Source organism: Mesoplodon densirostris, chromosome X (genome assembly GCF_025265405.1).
Source record: "Mesoplodon densirostris isolate mMesDen1 chromosome X, mMesDen1 primary haplotype, whole genome shotgun sequence".
Lineage (NCBI taxonomy): Eukaryota > Metazoa > Chordata > Mammalia > Artiodactyla > Ziphiidae > Mesoplodon > Mesoplodon densirostris.
In genome coordinates, this window is record NC_082681.1 from 89,288,561 (window position 1) to 89,308,753 (window position 20,193).

Consider the following 20,193-nt stretch of genomic DNA (forward strand, 5'->3'; position numbering starts at 1 on the left):
AGTTAAACACATACACAGACAGAAACTGAGGGGTTGGAAAAAGATATTTCATACAAATGAAATAAATATTAAAGTAGAGGTAGCAATACTCAAAGACAAAATATACTTTAAAACAAAGGCCATAACCAAAGACAAACAAAGGCATTATATAATGACAAAGGAATCAGTACAAGAAGATGATATTTTGTTAACATATAAGAACCCAATATGGGAGCACCTAAATACATAAAACAAAATGACAATAATTCAATAATAGTAGGGGACTTTAACACTCCAGTTATAGCAATTGACAGACCATTTGTACAGAAAATCAATAAGGCAACAGTGGTCTTAAATGACACAATAGTCCAGTTGGACTTAACAGATATCTATAGGACATTTGATCACAAAATAGCAAAATATACATTTTTTCAAGTGCACATGGAACATTCTCCAGGATAGATCACATGCTAGGCCACAAAAGAAGCCTCAATAAATTTAAGAGGATAGAAATAATATCATGTACTTTTTCCCAACAACAATAGTATAAAACTAGAAATCAATTACAAGAAGAAAAATGGGAAAAGCACAAACACATGGAGACCAAACAATAGACTTCTAAGAAAACCAATGGTTCAATGAAAAAATCAAGGAGGAAATCAGAAAATACCTCCAGGTAAGTGAAAATGGAAACACAACTTTTCAAAATCTATGGTATGCAGCAAAAGCAGTTCTAAGAGGGAAGGTTTGTCAAGACAGGCCTACCAGAAGAAACAAGAAAAATCTCAAAAAAACCAATCTAAACTTCCATCTAAAAGAATTAGAAAAAGATGAACAAAGAAAGGACAAAGTCAGCAGAAGAAAGGAAATCATAAAGATCAGCGAGGAAATAAATAACATGGAGACAAAACATAAACAAAAACAAAACAATAGAAATGGTCAATGAAACTAAGACCTAGTTTTTTTGAGAAGATGAACAAAATTGATAAGTCTTTAGGCAGGCTCATCAAAAAAGAAGAGAGAGGATACAAATAAACAAAACAAATGAAAGAAGAGGAAATAACAATGAATTACGCAGAGATACAAAAAATTAAAAGAGAAAACGATCGGGGGACGAGGGGAAGATGGTGGAAGAGTAAGATGCGGAGACCACCTTCCTCCCCACAGATACACCAGAGATACATCTACATGTGGAACAACTCCTACAGGACACGTACTGAACACTGGCAGAAGACCTCAGACCTCCCAAAAGGCAAGAAAGGCCCCAAGTACCTGGGTAGGGCAAAAGAAAAAAGAATAAACAGAGACAAAAGGATAGGGACAGTACCTGCACAAGTGGGAGGGAGCTGTGAAGGAGGAAAGGGTTCCACACACTAGGAAACCCCTTCACGGGCAGAGACAGTGGGTGGGGGAGGGAGAAAGCTTCAGAGCCGCAGAGGAGAGCACAGCAACAGGGGTACAGAGGGCAAAGCGGAGAGATTCCCGCACAGAGGATCAGTACCGACCGGCACTCACCAGCCGGAGAGGCTTGTCTGTTCACCCGTCAGTGCAGGCGGGGCTGGGAGCTGAGGCTCAGGCTTCGGTCGGAGTGCAGGGTGAGGACTGGGGATGGCGGTGTGAACACGGCCTGCAGGGGTTAGTGCACCACGGCTATCCAGGAGGGAATCTGGGGAAAAGTCTGGACCTGCCCAAGAGGCAAGAGACTTTTTCTTCCCTCTTTGTTTCCTGGTGCACAAGGAGAGGGGATTAAGAGTGCTGCTTAAAAGAGCTCCAGAGACGGGCGTGAGCCATGGCTAAAAGCGTGGACTTTAGAGACGGGCATGAGCCGTTAAGGCTGCTGCTGCCACCACCAAGAAGCCTGTGGGAGAACACAGGTCACTATTCACAACCCTGTTCCGGGGAGCCTGTGCAGCCCGCCACTGCCAGGGTCCTGGGACCCAGGGACAACTTCCCTGGGAGAATGCACGGTACGCCTCAGGCAGGTGCAACGTCACGTTGGCCTCTGTTGCCGCAGGCTCGCCCTGCACTCCGCACCCCTCCATCCCTCAGGCCAGAGTGAGCCAGAGTCCCCGAAACAGCTGCTCCTTTAACCCCATCCTGTCTGAGTGAAAAACAGACGCCCTCCAGTGACCTGCATGCAGAGGCAGGGCCAAATCAAAAGCTGCGCCCCAGGAGCTGTGTGAACAGCAAAGAGAAAGGGAAATCGCTCCCAGCAGCCTTAGAAGCAGCGGATTAAAGCTCCAAAATCAACTTGATGTACCCTGCATCTGTGGAATACATGAATAGACAGTGAATCATCCCAAAATGAGGAGGTGGACTTTGAGAGCAAGGTTTATTATTTTTTCCCCTTTTTCTCTTTCTGTGAGTGTGTATGTGTACGCTTCTGTGTGAGATTTTGTCTGTATAGATTTGCTTCCACCATTTGTCCTAGGGTTCTATCCGTCCGTTTTCTTTTTCTATTTTTTTCTTTTTTTGAAATTTTTTTCTTAATAATTATTTTTATTTTAATAATGTTACTTTATATTACCTTATTTTATTTTATTTTATTTTATTTTATCTTCTTTCATTCTTTCCTTCCTTCCTTCCACCCTCCCACCCTCACTCCCTCCCTACTTTCTTTCTTTCTATCTCTCTTTCTATCTATCTTTCTTTCTTTCTATCTCTCTTTCTATCTTTCTTTCTTTCTTTCCTTCATTTCTTCTTTCTTTTTTCTAAATTTCCTCCCTTTTATTCTGAGCCATGTAGATGAAAGGCTCTTGGTGCTGCAGCCAAGAGTCAGTGCTGTGCCTCTGAGGTGGGAGAGCCAACTTAAGGACACTGGTCCACAAGAGACCTCCCAGCTCCATATAATATCAAATGGCAAAAATCCCCCAGAGATCTCCATCTCAACACCAGCACCCAGCTACACTCAATGACCAGCAAGCTACAGTGCTGAACACCCTATGCCAAACAACTAGCAAGACAGGAACACAACCCCACCCATGAGCAGAGAGGCTGCCTAAAATCATAATAAGTCTACAGACACCCTAAAACACACAAACAGACATGGACCTGCCCACCAGAAAGACAAGATCCAGCCTCATCCACCAGAACACAGGCACTAGTCTCCACCACCATCAAGCCTACACAACCCACTGAACCAACATTAGCCACTGGGGAGAGACACCAAAAACAATGGGAACTACGAACCTACAGCCTGCAAGAAGGAGACACTAAACACAGGAAGATAAGCAAAATGAGAAGATAGAAAAACACAGCAGATGAAGGAGCAAGATAAAAAGCCACCAGGCACAACAAATGAAGAGAAAATAGTCAGTCTACCTGAAAAAAAATTCAGAATAATGATAGTAAAGATGATCCAAAATCTTGGAAATAGAATAGAGAAAAAGCAACAAACATTTAACAAGGACCTAGAAGAACTAAAGAGGAAACAAGCAATGATGAACAACACAATAAATTAAGTTAAATATACTCTAGAAGGGATCAATAGCAGAATAACTGAGGCAGAAGAACAGTAAGTGACCTGGAAGATAAAAGAGTAGAAATAACTACTTCAGAGCAGAATAAAGAAAAAAAGAATGAAAAGAACTGAGGACAGTCTCAGAGACCTCTGGGACAACAATAAAGGCAACAACATTCAGTTTATAGGGGTTCCAGAAGAAGAAGAGAAAAAGAACAGGACTGAGAAAATATTTGAAGAGATTATAGTTGAAAACTTCCCTAATATGGGAAAGGAAACAGATAATCAACTCCAGGAAGCACAGAGAGTGCCATACAGGATAAATCCAACAAGAAATATGCCAAGATACATATTAATCAAAGTGTCTAAAATTAAATACAAAGAAAACATATTCAAAGCAGCACGGGAAAAACAAGAAATAACACACAAGGAAATCCCCATAAGGTTAACAGCTGGTCTTTCATCAGAAACTCGGCAAACCAGAAGGGAGTGGCAGGACATATTTAAACTGATGAAGGAGAAAAATCAGCAACCAAGGTTCCTCTACCCAGCAAGGATCTCATTCAGATTTGATGGAGAAATTAAAACATTTGCAGACAAGCAAAAGCTGAGAGAGTTCAGCACCACCAAACCAGCTTTACAACAAATGCTAAAAGAACTTCCCTAGGCAAGAAACACAAGAGAAGGAAAACACCTATTATAACGAAACCAAAACAATTAAGAAAATTGGAATAGGACCATACATGTCGATACTTACCTTAAATGTAAAAAGACTAAATGCTCCCATCAAAAGACACAGATTGGCTGAATGGATACAAAAAAAAAAAAAAAGACCCATATATAGGCTGTCTACAAGAGAACCTCTTCAGACCTAGAGACACATACAGACTGAAAGTAAGGGGAATGCAAAATATATTCCATGCTAATGGAAACCAAAAGAAAGCTGGAGTAGAAATACTCATATCAGACAAAATATAATTTAAAATAAACACAATTAGAAGAGACAAATAAGGATACTACATAAGGATCAATGGATCGAACCAAGAAGAAGATATAACAATTGTAAGTATTTATGCACCCAACATAGGAGCACCTCAATACATAAGGCAAATACTAACAGCCATAAAAGGGGAAATCAAAAGTAACACATTCATAGATGGGGACTTTAACACCCCACTTTCACCAATGGACATATCAGCCAAAATGTAAATAAATAAGGAAACACAAGCTTTAAATGATACATTAAACAAGATGGACTTAATTTAGATTTATAGGACATTCTATCCAAAAACAACAGAATACACATTTTTCTCAAGTGCTCATGGAACATTCTCCAGAATAGATCATATCTTGGGTCCCAAATCAAGCCTTGGTAAATTTAAGAAAATTGAAATTGTATCAAGTATCTTTTCTGACCACAATGCTATGAGACTAGATATCAATTAAAGGAAAAGATCTGTAAAAAATACAAACACATGGAGGCTAAACAATACACTACTCAATAAAGAAGTGATCACGGAAGAAATCAAAGAGGAAATTAAAAAAATACCTAGAAACAAATGACAGTGGAGACACGATGACACAAAACCTATGGGATGCAGCAAAAGCAGTTCTAAGGGGGAGGTTTATAGCAATACAATCACACCTTAAGAAACAGGAGACATCTCGAGTAAACAACCTGCACCTAAAGCAATTAGAGAAAGAAGAACAAAAAACCCCCAAAGTTAGCAGAAGGAAAGAAATCATAAAGATCAGATCAGAAATAAATGAAAAAGAAATGAAGGAAATGATAGCAAAGATCAACCAAACTAAAAGCTGGTTCTTTGAGAAGATAAACAAAATTGACAAACCATTAGCCAGACTCATCAAGAAAAAAAGGGAGAAGACTCAAATCAATAGAATTAGCAATGAAAAAGGAGAAGTAACAACTGACACTGCAGAAATACAAAAGATCATGAGAGATTACTACAAGAAAGTCTATGCCAATAAAACGGACAACCTGGAAGAAATGGACAAATTCTTAGAAATGCACAACCTGCCAAGACTGACTCAGGAAGAAATAGAAAATATGAATAGACCAATCACAAGCACTGAAATTGAAACTGTGATTAAAAATCTTCCAACAAAGAAAAGCCCAGGACCAGATGGCTTCACAGGCGAATTTTATCAAACATTAAGAGAAGAGCTAACACCTATTCTTCTCAAACACTTCCAAAATATAGCAGAGGGAGGAACACTCCCAAACTCATTCTATGAGGCCACCATCACCTTGATACCAAAACCAGGCAAGGATGTCACAAAGAAAGAAAACTACAGGCCAATAACACTGATGAACATAGATGCAAAAATCCTCAACAAAACACTAGCAAACAGAATCCAACAGCACATTAAAAGGATCATACACCATGATGAAGTGGGGTATATTCCAGGAATGCAAGGATTCTTCAATATACGCAAATCAATCAATGTGATACATCATATTAACAAATTGAAGGAGAAAAACCATATGATCATCTCAATAGATGCAGAGAAAGCTTTCGACAAAATTCAACACCCATTTATGATAAAAACCGTGCAGAAAGTGGGCATAGAGGGAACTTTCCTCAACATAATAAAGGCCATATATGACAAACCCACAGCCAACATTTTCCTCAATGGTGAAAAACTGAAACCATTTCCACTAAGATCAGGAACAAGACAAGGCTGCCCACTCTCACCACTCTTATTCAACTTAGTTTTGGAAGTTTTAGCCACAGCAATCAGAGAAGAAAAGGAAATAAAAGGAATCCGAATTGGAAAAGAAGAAGTAAAGCTGTCACTGTTTGCAGATGACATGATACTATACATAGATAATCCTAAAGAGGCTACAATAAAACTACTAAAGCTAATCAATGAATTTGGTAAAGTAGCAGGATACAAAATTAATGCACAGAAATCTCTGGCATTCCTGTACACTAATGATGAAAAATCTGAAAATGAAATCAAGAAAACATTTCCATTTAGCATGGCAACAAAAAGAATAAAATATCTAGGAATAAACCTACCTAAGGAGACAAAAGACCTGTATGCCAAAAATTATAAGACACTGATGAAAGAAATTAAAGATGATACAAATAGATGGAGAGATATACCATGCTCCTGGATTGGAAGAATCAATATTGTGAAAATGACTCTACTACCCAAAGCAATCTACAGATTCAATGCAATCCCTATCAAACTACCACTGGCATTTTTCACAGAACTAGAACAAAAAATTTCAAAATTTGTTTGGAAAAACAAAAGACCCCGAATAGCCAAAGCAATCTTGAGAACGAAAAACGGAGATGGAGGAATCAGGCTCCCTGACAAAGCTACAGTAATCAAGACAGTGTGGTACTGGCACAAAAACAGAAAGATAGATCAATGGAACAGGATAGAAAGCCCAGAGATAAACCCACGCACATATAGTCCACTTATCTTTGATAAAGGAGGCAGGAATGTACAGTGAAGAAAGGACAGCCTCTTCAATAAGTGGTGCTGGGAAAACTGGACAGGGACATGTAAAAGTATGAGATTAGATCACTCCCTAACAGAATACAAAAAAATAAGCCCAAAATGGATTAAAGACCTAAATGTAAGGCCAGAAACTATCCAACTCTTAGAGGAAAACATAGGCAGAACACTCTATGACATAATTCACAGCAAGATCCTTTCTGACCCACCTCCTAGAGAAATGGAAATAAAAACAAAAATAAACAAATGGGACCTAATGAAACTTCAAAGCTTTTCTACAGTAAAGGAAACCGTAAACAAGACCAAAAGACAACCATCAGAATGGGAGAAAATATTTGCTAATGTAGCAACTGAAAAAGGATTACTCTCCAAATTTATAAGCAGCTCATGCAGCTCAATAACAAAAAAAAAAAAAAATAAAACCAAACAATCCAATCCAAAAATGGGCAGAAGACCTAAATAGACATTTCTCCAAAGAAGATATACAGACTGCCAACAAACACATGAAAGAATGCTCAACATCATTAATCATTAGAGAAATGCAAATCAAAACTACAATGAGATATCATCTCACACCAGTCAGAATGGCCATCATCAAGAAATCTAGAAACAATAAATGCTGGAGAGGGTGTGGAGAAAAGGGAACACTCTTGCACTGCTGGTGGGAATGTGAGTTGGTACAGCCACTATAGAGAACAGTATGGAGGTTCCTAAAAATATACAAATAGAACTACCATATGGCCCAGCAATCCCACTACTGGGCATATACCCTGAGAAAACCATAATTTAAAAAGAGTCATGTACCAAAATGTACATTGCAGCTCTATTTACAATAGCCCAGAGATGGAACCAACCTAAGTGTCCATCATCGGATGAATGGATAAAGAAGATGTGGCACATATATACAATGGAATATTGCTCAGCCATAAAAAGAAATGAAATTGAGCTATTTTTAATGAGGTAGATGGACCTAGGGTTTGTCATACAAGGTGAAATAAGTGAGAAAGAGAAAGACAAATACCATATGTTACCACATATATACGGAATTTACGGGAAAAAATGCCATGTAGAACCTAGGGGTAAGCCAGGAATAAAGACACAGGACTACTAGAGAAAGGATTTGAGGATATGGGGAGGGGAAGGGTAAGCTGTGATAAAGTGAGAGATTGGCATGGACATATATACACTACCAAACGTAAAATAGATAGCTAGTGGGAAGCAGCCTCATAGCACAGGGAGATCAGCTCAGTGCTTTGTGACCACCTAGAAGGGTGGAATATGGAGGGTGGGAGCAAGGGAGACGCAAAAGGGAAGAGATATGGGAACATACGTATATGTATAACTGATTCACTTTGTTATAAAGGAGAAACTAACACACCATTGTAAAGCCATTATACTCCAATTAAGATGTAAAAAAAAAAGAGAGAGAGAGAAAACTATCAACAGTTATATGTCAACAAATGGAAAACGTAGAAGAAATTGACAAATTTGTAGAAACATACAACCTTCCAAACCTGAAGTAGAAAGCAATACAGAACCTAGTCAGACTGATCACTAGTAGTGAAATTAAATTTGTTACCTAAAATACAAACAAAAAAAAAATTCCCAGCAAACAAAACTTCATCGTCTGTTGGATTCAAAGGGAAATTCTACCAAACATTTAAAGAAGAGTTAGAGTTTCTCTGGTAGTACAGTGGTTAAGAATCTGCCTGCCAATGTAGGGGACATGGGTTCGAACCCTGGTGCGGGAAGATCCCACATGCCACAGAGCATCTAATCCCATGCACCACAACTACTCACTCTGCACTCTAGAGCCCACGAGCCACCACTCCTAAGCCCATGTGTTGCAACTACTGAAGCCCATGTGCCTAGAGCCCATACTCTGCAACAAGAGAAGCCACTGCAGTGAGAAGCCCGTGCACCACAATGAAGAGTAGCCCCTGCTTGCTGCAACTAGAGAAAACCTGCGCACAATTAATGAAGACCCAATGCAGCCAAAAATAAAATAAGTAAAATAAATTTAAAAAAATAGAGTTAATACCTATTCTTCTGAAACCATACAAAGAATTTTTAGAGGATGGAATATTCCCAAATTCATTATACGAGGCCACCACTACCCTGATATCAAAACCAGAAAAAGAAACTATAAAATGAAAATTATGCACCAATATCTCTGATGAATATAGATGTAAAACTCCTGAACAAAATATTAGCAAACCGAATCCAACAGTACATAAAAAGGATCTATGATGAAGTGGGACTTATTCCAGGGTTGTAAGAATGGTTCAATATGTGCAAATCAATCAAAACCAATTAACAAAAAGAAGAATAAAAATCATGAGATCATCTGAATAAGCACTGAAGAAGCACTTGACAAAATCAGCATCTGTTTATAATAAAAACTCTCAAAAAGTGAGCATAGAGGGAATATACCTCACCATAATAAAGGCAAGCCTACAGTTAACATCATACTCAATGATGAAAAGATGAAAGCTTTTTCTCTAATACAGTGGTCTCCAACCTTTTTGGCACCAGGGCAGTTTCATGGAAGACAATTTTTCCATGGACTGGGGTGGTGCAGATGTTTTCGGGATGATTCAAGTGCATTACATTTATTGTGCACTTTATTTCTATTATTATAACATTGTAATATATAATGAAATAATTACACAACTCACCATAATGCAGAATCAGTAGGAGCCCTGAGTTTGTTTACACTTGCCACTCATTGATAGGGTTTTGATATGAGTCTGCAAGCAATTGATTTATTATGGTCTCTGTGCAGTCAAACCATTCTGCTAATGATAATCTGTATTTGAAGTCACTCCCCAGCTCCCTAGCATCATTGCCTCAGCTCCATCTCAGATAACCAGGCATAGATTATCATAAGGAGTGTGCAACCTAGATCCCTCGTATGCACAGTTCACAGTAGGTTTCGTGCTCCAATGAGACCCTAAGGCCACCACTGATATGACAGGAGAAGGAGCTCAGGCAGTAATGCTAGTGATGGGGAGCAGCTGTAAATACAGATGAAGCTTCACTTGCTTGCCCACTGCTTGCCTCCTGCTGTGCAGCTTGGTTCCTAACAGGCCACAGACCAGTACCAGTCAGTGGCCCGGGGGTTGGAACTTCTGCTCTAATACAAAGAACAAGATTAGCATGCCCATTATTGCCACTTTTGCTCAACATAGTATTGGAAATTCATGTTAGAGAAGTTAAACAAGAAAAAGAAGTAAAAGGCATCCAAATTGGAAGAGAGGAAGTAAAACTGTCACTATTTGCAGATGACATAGAAAACCTGAGGTTTATACCCAAAAGCTATTAGAACTGATAAATGATTTCAGTAAAGTTACAGGATACAAGATTAATATACAGAAATCTGTAGATTTTCTATACACTAATAATGAACTAGAAGAAATGTAAATTAAGGAAACCATCCCATTTACAATCACATCAAAAAGAATAAAATACCTAGGAATAAACTTAATCAAGGAGATGAAAGACCTATACTCTAAAACTATAAAACATTGATAAAGAAATTTGAAAATAATACAAAAAATGGAAATATATTCCATGTTCTTGGATTTGAAGAATTAATATTGTTAAAATATCCATACCACCCAAAGCAATCTACAGATTTAATGCAATCCCTATCCAAATACCCATGACATTTTTCACCGATCTAAAACTAGTAATCCTAAAATTTATATGGAACAACAAAAGACCCTGAATAGCAAAAGCAATCATCAAAAAAAAAAAAAGAATGAAACTGAAATTGTCATGCTACCTGACTTTAGACTGTCCTACAAAGCTACAGTAATCCAAACAGATTGGTACTGGCACAAAAACAGACACATAGATCAGTGGAACAGAACAGAGAGCCCAGAAATTAACCCATATACATATAGTCAATTAATCCATGACAAAGGGCACAAAAATGTACAATGAGGAAAAGACAGTCTCTTCAGTAAGTGGTGCTGGGAAAACTGGACAGCTACATATAAAAGAATGAAATAAAGCATTTTCTAACACCATATAAAAATAAAATCAAAATATATTAAAGACCTAAATTTAATACCATAAACCATAAAACGTCTAGAAGAAAGCATAAGGGGGACACTCTTTGACATAATTTGTAGCAATACTTTTTTTGGATCTGTCTCCGCAGGCAAAGGAAACAAAACAAAAATAAATCGATGGGACCTAATTAAACTTAGCAGCTTTTGCACAGCCAAGGAAACCATCTACAAAATGAAAAGGCAACCTACTGAATGGGAGAAAATATCTTCAAACAGTATGTCAAATAAGGTGTAAAATCATATATATATATATACATATTTTATTTTTTTGACAGTGAATATAGTTAATATTTTATAATAACTTTAAGTGGAGTATAATCTATAAGAAATATTGGATCAGTATGTTGTACACCAGAACTTAATATGTATTGTAAATCAACTATAATTTTTTAAAAAATGTCAAACTCATTGAAACAGAGTATAGAATCTTGCTAACCAGGGTTTGAGGTGGGGATATGGGGAAATGTTGGTCTGTGGTACAAATTTCAGTTCTGCAAGATAAATAAGTCCTAGAAATCTAATGTACAACAATGTGACTGTAGTTAACAATATTGTATACTTGAAATTTGCTAAGAGGATGTATCTTAGGTGTTCTCACGAGAAACACACACATACACACAAGGTAACTTTGTGAGGTGATGGACGGGTTAATCAGTTTGTTTGTGGTGAATATTTCAGAATGTATACATATCAAATCACCCATTTTTATATCTTAAATATGAACAATTTTAATTTTCAACTATAAAGTTGTAGGAGAAAAAGTATAAATTAAGACAGAAAGCTTAACTGTGTGGAAGTGAGACTGGAATTGAAAGGATACAAATAATAGCTCACATTTATTGAGAGTTTACTATATGTCAGACAGTATTCTAAGTGTTTGAACTATTAATATTCCCAGATAAGGAAACTGAGGCAAAGAAAGGTGAAGTAACTTTCAGCTAATGAGTGATAGACTGGGATGTCAAATTCAGGCAGTGTAGTTTCACAGTGTATGCTCTTGGCTATTATGTTTACATCCTCAATAAATGAGCTATTTGAAGAGAGAAATAATAGAAGTTTAGAAACACATAACTGGGGGCACAGAGAATGTTAAGAATCAGTCGTTATGTGAATGGGTGATGCTGTTATTAAAAACTGGGGCTTAACTGTATGTTAAATGGAAATTGTTGTATCTGTACTTTCTGCTTTGCATGATTGTAAGCTCAAAAGAGATGAAGGGCTGCATTGCATACTAGAGGTGGTATCCAGATAATCTAGAGCCTCATGGCTCTCTGCTGAGAATATCTACCAGAGACAAGGATATCACTCTCTGGAACCCCTCGCAATGAATCCCAATCTTTAGAGTGCAATAAAGCAGGCATTTCTTCAGCTCTCTTAGTTCCAAAGAACCTGTGGAATACCAGTAATAGAAAAAAAGTATACCCAGGTTGCATACCAAGGTTGGGTTCTATACAAACTCTAATACAGTATATGTTTACAAGAAAAGAGTTCCCCTTCCTAGTCCAGGGTGTCCAAATCTCACTTCTGAGCTGGAGATGAATGGGGATGAGGAGTCTTCAAGGAGAGGGTACAAACTGATGACTGAAAAGTTATTTCTGGCCCATAGGCAGGTTTCTTTGAATCTGTGATGTTATAAAATTTGCTTAATTACATGCCAACATTCAAAATCTAGGATGTTTCACATAAAAATCATGATTCTTTTTAATTTGGGAGATTTGGTAATACTTATTTGGAGTTGAGTGATAGTTCTCCTTCAGATGGGGCAATTTGCTCACTCCCCCAGCCCCCGCCCTCAGCCCCCAGGTCTGCTTTACTTATTCTTTCTAATGTCCACCTTTCATTTCTAATGAGAACAAAGATATGTTATAGGTTGGTAAATGATGCTGAGCTCCAAAAGCCTGCTTTAATTTCACTGTACTTTTCAATACTCAATAAAACTTGTGGGACTCTGGTAGCAAGGGAGGGAGTATTATCTGCCTTAATCTTTTTATAAATATTATGACTTCCCAATCAGGAAGACCTACAGGTGCTCAATGGGAATGATAACTATTCAGAAGACACCAGGTTTAGTGTTTTCTTAGGCTGGTTTCATGAAAGATACCGTAGAGTAGAAACAAGACATAGGGGTAAAAGCCATGAATGGAACCTGTGCCGATGAGTATAAATAGATCAACCTTTGTTTCAAGACTTTCTTCTCTTCCTGTCACTCAGAGATTGTGTGTGTGTGTGTGTGTGTGTGTGTGTGTGTGTGTGTGTGTGTGTGTTGGGGGTAGGGTGGAAGTGGGCAGACCTGTATGGATTCTTCGGTGGGCTTTCAGGTGAGAGCTTTTGGTGTACACTTTGCTGCATCCCGCAAAGTCACACTGGTGAATCCGTCTTCTCTTCAAGTCAAGGGACTCTTCTCCCTGTATTTGGCTCATTGCTGCTGGTCTGAGCAAAGAAAGAGAGATAAGGCCAAAGAGTGATTTTAAAGTGGAGGCTAAATAAATGGACTTACATATAATGGGATCACCGGATACATGCATTTAATTTATGCAAATTTAATACCATCCCCCCCAATAATTGAAATAGCTCAAGCAATTCCCTCAACTAAGCCATTCTACTCAGTAAATGCAGGTCCCACAAGGTGGTAATGTTTCTTTGGGTGGTTTCTGTTCCCAAGCAGTATGAGCATTTCACTCTAATAAGCTTCATTCTTAGGTTTAAAGAAATGTATTTTTCATCCAACATGGTTGCTAAAACACAAACCAATGATAAGGTTGCTTTAAACTTACAGAGAGAAAGAGAATGCAACTGTACTTTATAGGAAATTTGTAAATTTTCCAAGGGTAAAAACTGATGATCTAAAATTAAAACATTATTGTGTCATAACATCCATGTCCATGCACATGTGTGCATACAAGCTCATACCTTCACTGAAAAGGCAGTTTACCTATATTTTGTTGTCCTCAAATTCTTACTATTGTGTCTGAGAATTTGTTCCACTTTTACCACAGACACACACACAGAGACAGACTTGAAGTAAAGATAAAAGTACTTACTCTTGTACCTGAAAACCCTGTAAGGCTGAGGATCCACTCTCAATTGTACTCTCCTCACTGTCACTTGGGATCTCCAGTGGAGACATGGAGGTGGGGTCAACTTTAACTAAAAGCAAAGAAAAGGAGCAGTGTGGGCTACAAATATATGAGCCTCTAATCATTTTCAGGATTCCCAGTTTGGCCCACAATGAAAAGTATCAGCAAGATAGAGAAATAAAGAAAAAGCAAAGATGGAAGAAGTACATTTATATGGAAGGAAGAGAAGAGCATTTAAAATTTTAGCAGAGCAGGATAAAGAAATTCCTTTGAGGGAAGGGTAGTGTGGAGCACTCTCACTAGAATGAGCTTCTCTAGGATAGTGAGTAAGATAAGATAGTGGGTTTCTCTAGGATAAGGTCTGGGTATGATTCAACTCCCTATCTCGAGGACCAAAGACAGTGTCTGTTGAAAAGTCAGGTTCAATTCGTATTTGTTGAATCAAACTCTAAATAGTTCCCTGGCTGTCCTCAGATCAATGCCTAGGCTCATGCTAGAGGTGAGAACATCCCCTTTGGCTTTTGTGTTCCTTAATGGAAACACAGAATGAGATGAGACACATAATGAATGTCTAGTAGGTGCTTGATACATGTTAATGTCCTCCCCTTCCACCTATGTTGGCAGAAGCCCTTAAATATTTATTGTCAACCAATGGTGTTTCTGACGCCTAACAAAACTCAGTCAGATGGTCAGACATCTCCTAGATCTAGTGAAAGCTTCAAATTTTCTATATAGCAGAAACTTAAGGGTGGCAATAAAGTTGGGGATGGGGAGTATTTGGCTAGCGCAGTCACCTCCATACATTGTGTATCATTCACTAAAACGTTTTAAGCATATAGCTGTGTCTGTGTCTCTGCATGCATATGTGTGTGTTTATGATATAAATGTACTAGCATCCTAAAATGTTGTGTGCAATATAAAAAATAAACAAAATAACATGTAAAGGGTGAGACAATACAAATAGAAGTTTTGATGCTTTCTTTTTATGCTCCAAATACTTTGTGCAATACCCCCTTTGTCCCCCACCAAGGTGTAAGCATACCATTTGGAGACCACTGTGCTAATGGTCTTAGCTTGAAACTACATTGAACACTTTAAAATTTATTCCGTTTATTTAAAATGGTTCTGGTGGACTGATGGATATTATGGTGGTGGGGGGGAATTCAAAGCCCATCAAACCATCCCTTGGTGTTACCACTGCCTTGATATCAGCAAACTCTCACACAAAGAATTTTATTTTCCCATTTCCTGTTTTGTTTGGCTCTCTCCCTATATGAAAATTGATAATTGTATTTTAAATAACCCCCTCAGGGGATCTCAAAAACAAGATTGTTATGAATACTTATAATTACCACAATTAACCACTAATCGATAATGGCATTTTTATTCAAAAGAACCCGGCGCAGTCTCAGCAACTTGATGCTTAGTATGTCATTCTCCTACATTTAGTGAGGGGAAGATCACAAGGCATGGCATTGAATTTCAAAGGTAGAAAACTCTTAGGAAGTTTTTTTTTACACTGAGCTGAAATCTGGTTCCTAGTCATTTCCACCCGCATATCTCCCCTTTGGTATTTTTAATTCATGCTAAACATTTATCATCTCCTTTCTGACATGGGTTTTAGTCCTCTCACCATCTTAATCTTTCTCCTCTGATTATACTCCAATTTCCCAACATCCTTCCTAAAGTTGCACATCCAAAACTGCTTGTAATTCTACAGATGCTGTGAAGATAAATATCTTGAACCACTTCAAGAAGCCATATAATTTTCTTCCATCATTCTCCATTACAAACTAGATATGTCTCTAGGAGGGGAACTGGGTAGCTGGGGGATAGTGGTGAAAGGGAGATAAACATAGCTTTCTGAATTCTGAACGTATTTTAAAAATAAGTAAAAAGTAAGATTACAGCATATGAACTCTCTCCTGGAAACAATTTCAAGTTTGTTCATCACATTATTTGTTACAAGACAACTACTATCTACCACTGTGCTCTCTGGAGATACACAAAGAAAAATAAGATGGAGTCTTGTCCTCGAGAAATTTACAATTCAATTGGGAAGAATGCCCATATATTTGTGATACAGGCATGTAAAAAAGTAACATGGAATGTGATAGATGCCAGATGAGGTGGAACACAGGAAAGATGGCAAAATTTCAAAGAAAACTATTTTACCTGTAGGGAAGAGAAAAGGTACAGTGCTGGGAGAGGCTGAGAGATAAGGCTGGCTATGTATATAGGGCTAGAAACATTCTCAACTTTTCTACCAAAGCATTCCTAATGGCATAGAAGACTAAACACATCCTCCTGGAAAGTCCCCGTGTAGTTGCTTTAGTAGCTTAAAACTATTTTTGAAGGTCATGTTTTAAAATATTATTCAAATATTATATTTTTCTCTTTAATAAAACCATATTTTAAAAATATAAAATGTTTTAAATTACTTACTGTCAAATAATAGAGAGGTTCCAGGAAGATATATAGTATTTCACACAAAGATATGTATACTCCAGTTTGAGAAACATGGGCTAAATGAAAAAGATTCTTTGTACATTTGTAAGCATTGAAGAGACATGATAAAAACAGTATTTATGAAAAATTTCTCTTAAAGCTGCATGCAAGAATAATTGGAAACGAAATAGGAGATAGGGCATTCAAAAAGGGAATAGATGAAGGAAGGTAAGGTCCATCAAAGGGGCAGATTGATGCTCACCTGATCCAGCATTTTTGCCATCTCCTCCAATGAGTGGGACTGTAATGGCTGCAGGGCTCCCGTCTGCAGGCAAAGTAGTATACACCATGGGCAGCGATTGCACCATCACTGGGATGGCCTTCAGGCTACCCATCTTATTTGGCAGATTGACTGAGGGGATGGTGTGAATCACATGTAAGATCTGCTGACCACCAGTGCCCTGAGAGGAGGCTAGGATAGAGCCTGGAGTCAGAACAGTAGGGATGTTTGCTGAAGTGCCTGTGTCTGATGTTGAAGTGGATACTACAAGAGTCTGGGAAGCAGACTGTGGCTTGGGAGGACGTATTGGAGCTTGCAGCATACTGGCAGGCTGAAGAGGAGACTTTGGCTTGTGAAAGGAGAGGTCAACTGGTTCCACCTGGGGCAGGTTGAAATCATTAGCCAGAAGTTCTTCTGGGGGCTCAATCTTGATGTCATTTAACAGTGCTGGGTTCTCCATGGGGTTGGCATCCAGGAGTGGTGGAGATGTCATATTACCTCTGTCTGCTGCCTTAAGGGAATCTCTAATTTTAACAGGGCCAGTGACCTAAAATAAATACATAAACAAATGAGAGATGCAAACAGTGAGTGTTAGTACCCTGAAGAAGAGAGATGTGAGCAATGAAAGAAAGAAATCTCTATTCTGTTGTCATGGACAGAATATACAGGGAGTTGAGAAAAATGAGGCAAGAGGAAAAAGTAAAACAAGGGTAAAGAGGAAAAAAGAGGGAAACTTTATTGAGTACCAGCATCAGGCACTGTATAAGGCAATTGATACAAATTATTTCATTTAAACTTTATAATAATTCTGCAAGATTAATTAGAGTCAACACATCTGAGTATCCACTATTAGTACTGTGTTAAGCTCAGTGAGGGCACAAATGAATAAGGTATAGCCACGAAGTACATACTAATATACCAACTACAATGATAGAATAATATGAGTTGCTTATAAGTCATAACATAATAAGTGAAGCAGCAGATATACAAGCAAGGAATTTTAGAAAAAGAAAAGGGAATGATTCATTCTGTCTAGAAGATCAGGGAAGGTTTCAAGGAGAAAGTGATATTTCAGATGAGTCTTAGAGAATTAATAGAAGTTCTGTAAGAAGAGAAAGGTAAAAAAAAATTTCCATCTACAGAGACATAACAACAAACAATATGCTTAGGGAATAATGATGCAGTACAGTCAGTTGTATTAAATGCAAAATCTAACTGTGCAACTTTTAAATTTAAAAATACTAATTAAGGGACTTCCCTGGTGGTCCAGTGGTTAAGACTCTGTGCTTCCAATACAGGGGGCGCAGGTTTGATTCCTGGTCGGGGAACTAAGATCCCACATGCAGCATGGCCAAAAAGTAAATACTAATTAAATGATCACTTTACAGGTAATATATAAAATAATATAAAACCTCAACCTAATTACAATTTTTCTGAGTTCCATGAATTCAAAGATCAAGGATATTCCCAATTAAAAAATGGGTAGAAGGGAACAATCATCAACAGGAAGACACTGGAACTCACCAAAAAAGATACCCCACATCCAAAGACAAAGGAGAAGCCCCAGTGAGATGGTAGGAGGGGCACAATCACAATAAAATCAAATCCCATAGTTGCTGGATGGGTGACTAACAAACCAGAGAACATTTATACCACAGAAGTCCACCCACTGGAGTGGAGGTTCTGAGCCCCACGTAAGGCTTCCCATCCTGGGGGTCTGGCAAGAGGAGGAGGACTTCTTAGAGAATCAGACTTTGAAGGCTAGCGGGATTTGATTGCAGGACTTTGACAGGACTGGGGGAAAGAGAAACTCCACTCTTGGAGTGCACACACAGGGTGGTGTGTGTGTTGGGACCCAAACGAGGGAGCAATGACCCCATGGGAGACAGAACGAGACCTGCCTGCTGGTGTTGGAGGGTCTCCTGCAGAGGCAGGGGGTGGCTGTGTCTCACCGTGAGGACAAGGACACTGGCAGCAGAATTTCTGGGAAATACTCCTTGGTGTGAGCCCTCACAGAGTCCGCCATTAGCCCGAACAAAGAGTCCGGGTAGGCTCCAGTGTTGGGTCGCCTCAGGCCAAACAACCGACAGAGAGGGAACCCAGCCCCACCCATCAGCAGACAAGTAGAATAACGTTTTACTGAGCTCTGCCTACCAGAGCAACAGCCAGTTCTACCCACCACCAGTCCCTTCCATCAGGAAACTTGCACAAGCCTCTTAGATAGCCTCATCCACCAGAGAACAGACAGTGGAAGCAAAAAGAACTACAGTCCTGCAGCCTGTGGAACAAAAACCACATTCATAGAAAGATAGACAAAATGAAAAGGCAGAGGACTATGTACCAGATGAAGGAACAATATAAAACCCCAGAAAAACAACTCAATGAAGTGGAGATAGGCAACCTTCCAGAAAAAGAATTCAGAATAATGAAAGAGAAGATGAGCCAGGACTGTGGAAAAAGAATGGAGGCAAAGATAGAGAACATGCAAGAAATGTTTAACAAAGAACTAGAAGAATTAAAGAACAAGCAGAGATGACAAATGCAATAACTGAAATGAAAAATACACTAGAAGGAATCAATAGCAGGATAACTGAGGCAGAAGAATGGATAATTGACCTGGAAGAGAGAATGGTGGAATTCACTGCTGTGGAACAGAATAAAGAAAAAAGAATGAAAAGAAATGAAGACAGCCTAAGAGACTTCTGGGACAATATAAAATGCAACAACATTTGCATTATAGGGGTCCCAGAGGAGAAGAGAGAGAGAAGGAACTGAGGAAATATTTGAATAGATTATAGTCGAAAACTTCCCTAATATGGGAAGGAAATAGGCACCCAAGTTCAGGAAGTGCACAGAGTCCCATACAGGATAAACCCAAGGAGAAACAGGCTGAGACACATAGTAATCAAATTGGCAAAAAATTAAAGACAAAGAAAAAATATTGAAAGCAGCAAGGGAAAAATGACAACATACAAGGGAACTCCCATAAGGTTAACATACAAGGGAATTCCCATAAGGTTAGCAGCTGATTTCTCCGAGGAAACTCTCCAAGCCAGAGGGAATGGCATGACATATTTAAAATGATGAAAGGGAAGAACCTACAATCAAGATTACTCTACCTGGCAGGGATTTCATTCAGATTTGATGCAGAAATCAAAAGCTTTACAGACAAGCAAAAACTAAGAGAATTCAGCACCACCAAACCAGCTCTACAACAAATGCTAAAGGAACTTCTCTAAGTGGGAAAAACAAGAGAAGAAAAGGACCTACAAAAAACAAACACAAAACAATTAAGAAAATGGTAATAGGAACATACATATCAATAATTACCTTAAATGTGAATGGATTAAATGCTCCAACCAAAAGACACAGGCTAGT

General features: G+C 38.5%; 1 protein-coding gene across 9 annotated transcripts in view; it reads right to left on the minus strand.

Moving 5' to 3' along the window:
- KLF8 (KLF transcription factor 8) overlaps positions 1-20,193 on the minus strand; it is a 346,775-nt gene that overhangs the window by 21,861 nt on the left and 304,721 nt on the right. For all 9 annotated transcript variants that reach the window (XR_009530891.1, XM_060087557.1, XM_060087553.1 and 6 more), the window contains 3 exons: positions 16,798-17,362; positions 14,052-14,157; positions 13,301-13,440 (listed from right to left, as the gene is read on the minus strand). Coding sequence is in view for 8 of the 9 variants with exons in the window: in XM_060087557.1 (XP_059943540.1) it covers positions 13,301-13,440; positions 14,052-14,157; positions 16,798-17,362 (811 nt within the window). In the remaining variant the exon portion in view is untranslated. The remainder of the gene's footprint in view (positions 1-13,300; positions 13,441-14,051; positions 14,158-16,797; positions 17,363-20,193) is intronic.